Raw genomic sequence first — 10,379 nt, forward strand, 5'->3', positions numbered from 1 at the left:
CACACAAATACTAAAAACTATTAAATAAAATATACTTTTTTTCCAGCTCGATTTCGCTTCGCTTGATTCATATTTATGAATTTTAAAAACTGATGAATACATCTGTCAGCCAACAGTAAGAAGTGGATAAGATGCCAAACAGGCACGAAAGATATTTATATGCTTAAGCTGGATAGATTCAAGATCAACTGATAATAAATATGTTACTGCATAAGTATTGTTTGACTAAGGTAAAAACTTGTTGTGTTTATTGTTTGGTATTATGGAGTACGTAGATACGTGGAAAGTGGATGAGTATTGATTGATCGATCGAGTGATATGAATAGGAATTGATTCGTGAAAAAGTTGCTATTGATGCAGTGAAACGAAAAAGAGGAAGAGTGAGAAATGGTTGATGAGGGAAATGAGTGGATGGGAAAATGGGTGTGTACTTGTGTGTTCTTTATAGTGGTCCATTCATTCCACTAGTAGCGGATGGATGAATGAATGGAAGGTGGAACAAATCAAGAGAAGTGTGAGAGAGAATAGCACCTTCTTATGCCAATCTCTAAAGCATTTTTGCCCCACACCAAACCTCAATCAATGGTTCACTCCTTGACATAATGAAATGGTGTCAAACTCAAGCTATCTTTTTTCTGTTTTTCTTTCACTCTTTTAGCATATTTCGATTTTAAGGTCACGCTATATGTTTCTGGAAACTATTCTTTTTCTGTCAGTCTCACACTCACACACGCCACTACTGAGAGGTAGTGCTAGTGTTAATGCTCACGCTCTAATATCTCCAATTCTACTCCACTACCAATTTCCTCACTCTTGTACTCCTTTCGAAACTTCCAATTCAATACCAATACACACACTATGGAACTGTCAACACCCTTTTGTTCTCTGCTCTCTGTCTATGCATTTTCCAACACATCCCACTAACACAACAATCTTTGTATCACTACCAACAAAATAAGACTCAGTTTTCCTCTCATTTTGAAGAAGAGATGAAGACAGACTTCGGAGATCCAGCACAGTTTCTATGAATCAGGTATCAGATTCTTTTTTTCAGACCAGGTTAAACCTTGCTACTCAAATGAAATTCTTTTTCTTTCAATCTTTTATCCATTTTCTTGTTCTGCTCTTTGTTTTGAGTTTGGATTTGGAACAAGAACACCGGGTGTTCCTTCAGGTTGAAGTAGTAAGTTGTAACAGTTACAATTTTAAGCATATTACCTTGTGATTGATTAGCTCTCTGCTAAATTCTATTAAAACATTTGAATTTCATTCTGATGTGCATAGCAGGGTTGTTAGTAATAGTCACTCATGATTAGAAAAGAAGAACTGCACTTGGCTATAATTATATTATGTGTGCTTTGCTTTCAGAGCAAATTAGATTAGAACCTCTTTTGTGCCAAAGATGCGAATGAGTGACTTCAAAGCATTATCCCTTTCTTCAATTCTTTGATTAGAATCATAGTAATGACGGTGCAATAATTCTCTACAGATACAAACAAAATTGACCTTCCAACGTCACCTTTCTTTGCTTTCTGACATCACCATATTGCTTTTCCTTAGAATTCTTTATTAATGTGTAGCTTGTTTATAGTTTAATGTCAGTGTATGATTTTGTTCCCTGATCAGTTGTTTCCAGGATGGTCCCTGCAATAATGGTTTATTGATCACCCAAGTTCGAATATTATCATCCACCTTGCTGCCATTCCAATGATTCTATTTCTTATCTGAACTGACAAATTTGCCCCCGAATTCTGTCTTAATGGCCAAGAGCATCTGTCTCTTATCCTTTTTCCAGTTATTGGCAGTGCTCTTTCTCACCTTCTACTCTATTTTCCCGCCTTGTGTGTCTCAGACATCGGAAAGCCACGCTCTTTTTCAGTTCAAGAACCATTTGAAGGACCCCTTGAATTACTTTGCTTCCTGGAATGAATCAGAGTCTCCATGTGAGTTTTATGGAATTGCATGTGATCAAGTTTCTGGTAGAGTCACAGAAATCTCACTGGACAATAAGTCCCTCTCTGGTGTCATTTTTCCATCACTCTCAGTTTTGCAGAGCCTGCAAGTTCTCTCACTGCCATCAAATTTAATTTCCGAAAAGCTTCCAGCAGAAATAAGCAGGTGTAGCAGCCTCAGAGTGCTGAATCTAACAGGAAATCAATTGGTGGGAGCAATCCCAGACTTGTCTGGGCTGAGAAACCTGCAAATTCTTGATCTTTCAGCAAACTACTTCTCTGGTAGCATCCCTAGCTGGGTTGGGAATCTAACCGGACTGGTTGCACTGGGTCTTGGGGTAAATGCATACGATGAAGGTGAGATTCCAGGGACTCTTGGAAATCTGAAGAACTTGACCTGGCTTTATCTTGGTGGCTCCCATTTGATAGGAGACATTCCAGAATCACTGTATGAAATGAAGGCATTGGAGACACTGGATATGTCAAGAAATAAAATCTCTGGAAAACTATCCAGATCAATTTCCAAGTTAGAGAATCTTTACAAGATTGAGCTCTTCTCAAATAATTTGACTGGAGAGATTCCAGCAGAGCTTGCAAACCTCACCAAACTGCGGGAGATTGACCTTTCTTCGAACAACATGTATGGTAGGTTGCCAGAGGAAATTGGGAATATGAAGAACTTGGTTGTTTTTCAATTATATGAGAACAGATTTTCTGGAGAACTTCCTGTAGGATTTGCAGATATGAGCCATCTCATTGGGTTCTCGATATATAGAAACAACTTCACTGGGAGGATTCCAGAAAATTTTGGCCGTTTTTCACCACTTGAAAGTATTGACATATCTGAGAATCAATTTTCAGGCGATTTCCCAAAGTTCTTGTGTGAAAGAAGTAAGTTGAGGTTGTTGCTTGCATTGCAAAACAATTTCTCAGGGACTTTTCCGGAGTCTTATGCTACATGTAAATCTCTGAGGAGATTCAGGATCAGTATGAACCAGTTATCTGGGAAAATTCCAGATGAGGTTTGGGCACTTCCATATGTAAAAATAATTGATTTGGCTTATAATGATTTCACTGGTGCTGTACCTTCAGAAATTGGGTTGTCTACTAGCTTAAGTCAGGTAGTTTTGACAAAAAACAGGTTTTCAGGTAAGCTCCCATCAGAACTTGGCAAGCTGGCGAACTTGGAGAAGCTTTACTTGAGCAACAACAATTTCTCTGGTGAAATACCGCCTGAAATTGGATCTCTGAAGCAGTTATCCTCTTTGCATTTAGAAGTGAATTCCTTAACTGGTTCAATACCACCAGAACTGGGTAATTGTGCAAGACTAGTGGACTTGAATCTTGCTTGGAATTCTCTATCTGGAAATATCCCCCAGTCAATTTCACTTATGAACTCATTGAACTCTCTTAACATGTCTGGAAACAAACTCACAGGTTCTATTCCAGATAGTTTAGAAGCCATAAAGCTAAGTTCGGTGGATTTTTCTGAAAACCTGCTTTCTGGGAGAATTCCATCTGGTCTTTTTATTGTTGGAGGAGAGAAAGCCTTTCTTGGAAACAAGGGGCTGTGTTTCGAGGGAAACCTAAAACCTTCCCTGAATTCTGATTTGAAGATTTGTGCCAGAAGTCGTGATCAGCCAGGGATCCCTGCTAATAAATTTGTCTTTATCTTTCTCATTGCTTCTATTTTTGTTGTTATTTTAGCTGGTCTCGTGCTTTTGAGTTGTAGAAGCCTCAAGCATGGTGCAGAAAACAGCATGCAACGTCAGAAGGAAATAAGTCAAAAATGGAACCTTGCATCTTTCCACCAAGTAGATATCGATGCTGATGAAATATGTAATCTGGATGAAGATAATTTGATAGGTAGTGGTGGCACAGGAAAGGTTTATCGAGTGGAATTGAGGAAAAATAGAGCCATGGTGGCTGTCAAGCAACTAGGGAAAATAGATGGTGTGAAAATTTTAGCTGCAGAGATGGAGATTTTGGGGAAAATTAGGCATAGAAATATACTTAAACTCTATGCTTCTTTACTTAAAGGAGGATCCAACCTTTTAGTGTTTGAGTACATGCCAAATGGTAATCTATTTCAAGCTCTCCATGGACAGATAAAAGATGGGAAGCCAGACTTGGATTGGAAACAGAGGTATAAAATTGCTCTAGGAGCTGCCAAAGGAATTGCTTATTTACACCATGATTGTAATCCACCTATTATTCATAGGGATATAAAATCCAGCAACATTTTGCTTGACGAGGATTATGAGCCAAAAATTGCTGATTTTGGCATTGCAAGGTTTGCAGAAAAATCTGATAAGCAATTGGGTTATAGCTGTCTGGCTGGCACACTTGGTTATATTGCTCCAGGTAAGTTTGCAAATGTTTTCTTCCGGGAAATTTCAGTTTTTTCTTGAGTTTTAATGTGAATCTTGAGTTCTTTTCTCTTTTTTATGACATATGCTTCCTATTTATGTATGTTTGAAATTCAATGGCATGGGGTTAACGTATATATTGTTATCGTTGATGCAGAACTTGCTTATGCCACTGACATTACTGAAAAGAGTGATGTTTATAGCTTTGGGGTGGTGCTGTTAGAATTAGTGTCAGGCAGAGAAGCCATTGAAGAGGATTATGGAGAGGCGAAAGATATTGTTTATTGGGTTTTGACTCATCTGAATGACCGTGAAAGTATTCTCAACATTCTTGATGAAAGGGTGGCATCTGAGTGTGTTGAAGATATGATGAAAGTGTTGAAGATTGGCATCAAGTGCACCACTAAGCTTCCTTCTGTGCGTCCCACCATGAGAGAGGTTGTTAAGATGCTAACTGATGCAGAACCTTGTGCATTGAAATCACCAAAATTCCGTCATCACAAAGACACAAATGCCCTTCTCTGATCAGTTTCGTTTCAAAATGTAATCGTAATGTGAATCCTTTTCCTAACTTTGTAGCACTTTCGTAACCATGCCGACATACATTTATATGATGATTATGGCTTCCTAAAGGGTTCCTACCAAACTCTTTTTTCTTATATTATCGCTTTGCGTGTTTAGGTATCTTGTGTATTATAGTACTACCCCAAGCTCTTTTCACTTTTTCCTTTTACTTTTATTGGTTTTCATCTTTATGTCTAAAAAACATTTTTATTTATTTAAGTATTGACCCACTTTAAGTTTTGTGAAGAAAAAAAACTTTTAAGTTTGAAATACAAAGCCTTTTTGCTTTGCTCCCATTTCTTCCATCTACCAAAGCTGCACCTAAGTGTTTTCTTTTGTCACTTGAGTTGCTGAAATAAAAGGAAAGAGTCTAGACACACCCATGTCAACGACAGATCTGAAGATTCAACAAGTTGAAAAACAAGTATATTTTGGTTTGTTAGAGATCTTAAGACTTTGCTACAAGTCTCCTCTTAAAAAAATTTCCTTCTATTGGACTTTGTCTCGTGAAGAAATATAAGCGAAACATTGACCGAGAAGCCAGTAGTTGTTAGAAAAAGAAAATGAAAAGGAGGATGTGAATTGAACCGTGTATTTTTTGCCTTAGAATGCACACTGATTCAAACTATTCATTCCACAGTGTAATTTCCATTTCCTTGCTTGGTACATAATAATAGAATCATGAATGAATGATACACTTCTTGGCGTCACCATCAATTACAAATTATTACAGGATTTTAAAACAAAAAATGGAGCGGGTTAGTGTATATGATTGAGTAGTCTGGTGTGAGGCGTGACGTCGAAATTAGTTTGAAAAAATGAAGAAAAAAAAAAGTGATGCAATATACAAAAGTTGACTGTGTCAGAATGCAGGGAGCTGAAGCTGAGCGTGGTGGAGAAGGAGATAGCAAAAGAGAAGAAGATAACGCTATTGCGAAGAAGAGTGAGTGGTGGACCTCGAGAGTATTGGTTGGGCTAAACATGCAGCCAATGCTCTTTCCAAGTTATTTACAACTTGAGACATGGTTGGTCTGTCACGACCTTCAAGCCTGACACAATCTGCTGCCAAATAACCCACAAACGCCACAGCTTCTATCTCGAACGGCGTGGGAGGGGGCACTCTTCTGTCCAACACTCTGTGAATCTCATCTTGAAAAATGAATGGCACCACAAAATCAACCACATTTCTTGGCACCCCATTTTCGTTTTTGTGGATGGCCTTGTACCCAGAGAGCAACTCTAGCAGAACCACGCCAAAGCTGTAGACATCACTCTTGGGGGTCAAATGTTGAAGCCTGTAGTATTCAGGGTCCATGTAGCCAACAGTGCCAGCTGCGAGAAGTGAAAGGTGAGCCTCCTCATCTTCAGGATCAGGTCCCATCAGGGAGAGTCCAAAATCAGAGACTTTCGCAGTCCACTTGGCATCCAACAATATGTTTGCAGATTTTATGTCACGGTGAATGATCGGAGGAGTGGCGTATTGGTGTAAGTACTCTATGCCTCTGGCAGCATCCAGAGCCACCTTGATCCGCACCGGCCATGACATCAGAGCTGAAGTTTGGAGCTTGTGGAGATGGTCACTCAGACTCCCATTGTCCATGTACTCGTACACCAAAATGCGTTCTTTAGTGTCTTCATAGAACCCCACCAAACGGACCAGGTTCTTGTGGTGGAGTCTGGAGAGAGATTCGAGCTCATTCACGAAAGCATTGTCTTTGTCCACTTGGGCACCCAAGACTGTGTATGTGGAAGATGAGGCTTCGGCTCTTTTTATAGCTACCTCCTTCCCGTCCTCCAAAGTGGCACGATACACCGAACCGAAGCTTCCAATCCCAACTCTCTTCTCCTCAGAGAAATTGTCGGTGACTTGAAGCAGTGTCTGGAGGGAAAACTCCTCCAAAGGGCTCCCATTTCCCATGCTGATCACGTGACTCAAGCGCTTCTGAAGAACACGAGATCCAGCTTCGGTTTGAGGTTGTGGTTGAGAGTGAGATGACTCATCATCCAACCGGCCAGAGTCATGGACACGGCTTCCTCTGCGTTTAGACTTGCAGTGCCTGTGAAGGAAGAAAGCTATGACTAGCAACAGGGAACTGCACCCCACACATCCAACCACAAGGAATGCAACCATTCGGCTGCTCCAACGAGAGTTGTTTGATGGTAGCAATGGCTGAGATGGTGATGGTGATGGTGATGGAGGTGGAGGTGGAGGTGGAAGTGAAGATTGAACTACTTGAGGGGAACAGGGTTGGCAAATGACATCAGAAGACTGACATAGTTTGGCAGAGTTGGGCAAGGGCCCACAAGGGCACTTGTTCCGACAAGGTCCTGGGAGGACATCTTCAAACACCTTGCTGTCTGAATCAAAATACGGAGAACCCCAACAGAGGAAGGAAAAATCGGAAGACACAACTCCACAGAAAACACTTTTCTTTGCCACAATTGACTCAAAAAAGTGTCTTGCAAGGATTGCAGCATGGTGAAATTATTGGACCCCCAACAGACAACTCTTCTGTCGTGCCCGAGCGCGCAGCTACGGTTCTCTCCCAACGCCAAAGAAACGAACCTCCCTTCTGGTTTCTCACCCTCCATGTCTCCCCAACAATCCAAACCACCGTCACCGGAGAGGACACAGGCATGCCTAACCCCAGCTGCGAGAAAAGTGTAATTCCCGCCAGGCGGAGGAACATCAACAACAACTCTACTATTGTTAACCCTCCCCGTGCCGGTGCATTTAACATCCCCCGTCGGAGATAACCCACACACAAAATTCTCTCCCACGGCAATGCTTGACATTGACATGTTCCTCAAACTCCCACTGCTCGAATTGAAGTCGTGCCATTGCCAACACTCAAGCTTTAGGCCACTGTCATTATTATTTACAAGACCGCAAACGTGGGAGTGGCTACTGTCAATATCTTGGAGAAGGGATCCATTGTAGATGCGCTTGTAGGGAACATTAGAAGCATTGCCGGAGAATCTCCAACACCCCATGATGGAACTGGAAGAAGATGATGGCCCCAAAGCACATACAAAGCCGTTGCCACCCACAATCTGAGAGTAGGTAACGGTAGGATTCACATCAAGCGTGAAAGGCGGAGTCTGAGTCCGAGGAAAGGTGGTGCAGTTGAGATTTGATTGTCCCTGTTGATTTGGATGTTGCAAGACGCAAATAAATGTTTGGTTTGAATTGGGGGTTTGAGAAATGGAAACAGTGGAGAGTGTGTTTATAGATGGAAGACAAAAAAGGAAAAGGAATAGGTGGCAGAAGAAGGAGCGATTAAGGAGTAAAGCTGCCATGGAATTGTACATGAATAGTAAAAGCGTTCATTAATTTCATGGTGAAGCTCTTAGTGATTAGAGAAGGGAAGTGAGAAGAGGTTTTTATGAGAAGGAGAATGGAAAAAAGGCTCTACGCGGTTTCACAATAGTCACACTCAGAGACTCAGACACAGACACAACACTGTCGTTTTTAGGACTCAGCAACCTATGCATGACCGAGTCTACATATCTATGTTCTCTGACTCGGTTTTCCTTTTCAAATTTATTTGCTACTCGGTCATTTCACTGCCCAATAAACATCTAGATTAATTTTGTTCTCTTCTCGCAGTGAATGGTTATAAATGGGAGCATAATAGAGATTATGATGAAAGTGGTGAAAAAAAAAGACTCAAAATGAGTCAATTTTACCATTCTTATTATGCTATGAACCAGAAAGTGTAAATTTTTTTACACGACCCAATAGCAGGTTCGCGATTATTTGATGAGTCACTGATTCTTGAATGACTTTTATCTCTGACCTTTCAACCAATCAGTGTTATTAATTTGGTAACTCTAAGATGTACAAATAACTAATATCTCTGACCTTTCAGCTAAACCAAATTATACGAGAGTTAACAAATGTAACATGAATACACATGGTGACTAGTAATTAGAAATATTATTAAAAAGGTTTGTTATAAAGATATCAAATCATTCAACATGCAAATTCTTATTATATACCTCAAAAGTCAAAGATTCATCAATAATACGAACCAACAAAATCTGTGGACAAATTTAAATTTTGTTTTAATAAGTTGATGTACGAAGGAAATTTCATATAGGAAAGTTATTTGAAAACGCTTAACTGCTCTAACCACACATCCAACAAACGATTTAAAATAACACGTAGCACACACCATAAAAACTATTTATATACATTTATTCCAATAAAAAATGCTTTCGACAAATGGTACTACTTAAAATAAACAATGGTTGAGAATGATAATTTAAAAAAAAGGTAATGATATGTTTTTGTCTCTAAAATCATTTTAAATTTTGGATTCTGTATTACTTTTAAAGCCAATAATTTTTACTTTTACATTTTTAATATGTAAAAAAAAAATATTTTCCTTATTTATAATAATTAAAATATAATATATTATAATAATTAAATACAACTTACCGGTCTTATAATCCATTATACCATCACCACATCTTATTATTTGGTCTTATTATAATATAAGGCAAATATTAGATATATAATTAAATATTTAAACCATCTTCTCACAATATTTGGTATTATGTCTTAAAACAAAGTGAAATTTAATTCTACAGATTGACTTAATAAGATAATTTTTTTTTTGTCAATTTATTTGTGTGCTGGACCAGAGGAAGTCGGTTTAAGATTGAGAGGATGAGTGGGTGTTGTCTCGGTAGGGTACCGAGTGAGGATACTGTACTAGAGGGAGTTAGAATCAAACTGAGGGAATAAGGGGGTGTCGTCTCGGTATGTAGGCTCGTAAGATGGCGATGGAGAATATTGATTTAATTAGTTTTGTATCTGGCGATGTTTTGGGGAGTTAGTAGGGTGGTTATTATATTCTTAGATATTTTAGGAGTAGAAGATAATTTTGTTTTTGAGAGGTGCTGTTATTTTTAAAAAATATTTTAGAATTAGATGATGGGTTTTCTTTTAGTTATTATTTGGTGAATCTTGGGATCAATATTTTGTAACTAATTATGATATAAATAAGAGAGTTACTCCCATAGTCAAGGGACAGAGTTTTTTGGCCTAAGCAAGTCATAAAAACTTTCTTTTTGTTTTGGTGAGGAATTATCTCGTATTTTTCTGAACCGGAACAATTTGATTTTTTTTAGTGCATTTAATATCTTTAATACATCTTTCACACCAAAAATCATATATATCGAATATAGAACTAAAAGTAATTTAATAATAAATAACTAAATAAATGTAATAAAGAAAACCTCGAATAAGACGTGCATTGTCTAATAATATATGAGTATTTTTTTTTTGTATACATTTTATTTTGTGCTATCGTGATTTACTCGTTGATCAAAATACAACTAAGAAAACGAAATGTAAAACTTTGAAAAATGATGACAAATTCTACAACAAACTTTCATCCTTATATGCAGAAAAATGTCACTATTTTATAAATATTTTATGAACTTTTACATATAAACAAAACGCATAATCGATTAAACAGAAAAA

At 38.4% G+C, this 10,379-nt stretch overlaps 2 protein-coding genes across 3 annotated transcripts; one reads left to right on the forward strand and one right to left on the reverse strand.

Moving 5' to 3' along the window:
- Positions 1-92: 92 nt before the first annotated feature.
- LOC114169214 (receptor protein-tyrosine kinase CEPR2) lies at positions 93-5,005 on the forward strand. Of its 2 annotated transcripts, none has more exons than XM_028054264.1 (3): positions 93-1,033; positions 1,637-4,316; positions 4,479-5,005. In XM_028054264.1, the coding sequence occupies exons 2-3, from the start codon at positions 1,760-1,762 to the stop codon at positions 4,844-4,846; spliced, it is 2,925 nt and encodes a 974-aa protein (XP_027910065.1). In that variant the 5' UTR covers positions 93-1,033; positions 1,637-1,759; the 3' UTR covers positions 4,847-5,005. The 2 variants fall into 2 exon arrangements, with proteins under 2 accessions (XP_027910065.1, XP_027910064.1); XM_028054263.1 differs by having other exon boundaries at positions 100-1,033; positions 1,627-4,316.
- A 474-nt stretch (positions 5,006-5,479) lies between these two features.
- LOC114169216 (serine/threonine-protein kinase-like protein CCR4) lies at positions 5,480-8,252 on the reverse strand. The gene is given in 2 exon segments (XM_028054265.1): positions 5,480-7,339; positions 7,342-8,252. Coding segments are annotated over 2 exon segments (2,382 nt in total). The 5' UTR covers positions 8,198-8,252; the 3' UTR covers positions 5,480-5,813.
- Between the last annotated feature and the right edge of the window lie 2,127 nt (positions 8,253-10,379).

The sequence above is a fragment of the Vigna unguiculata genome, chromosome 11 (assembly GCF_004118075.2).
Source record: "Vigna unguiculata cultivar IT97K-499-35 chromosome 11, ASM411807v1, whole genome shotgun sequence".
In the NCBI taxonomy this organism is placed as follows: Eukaryota; Viridiplantae; Streptophyta; class Magnoliopsida; order Fabales; family Fabaceae; genus Vigna; species Vigna unguiculata.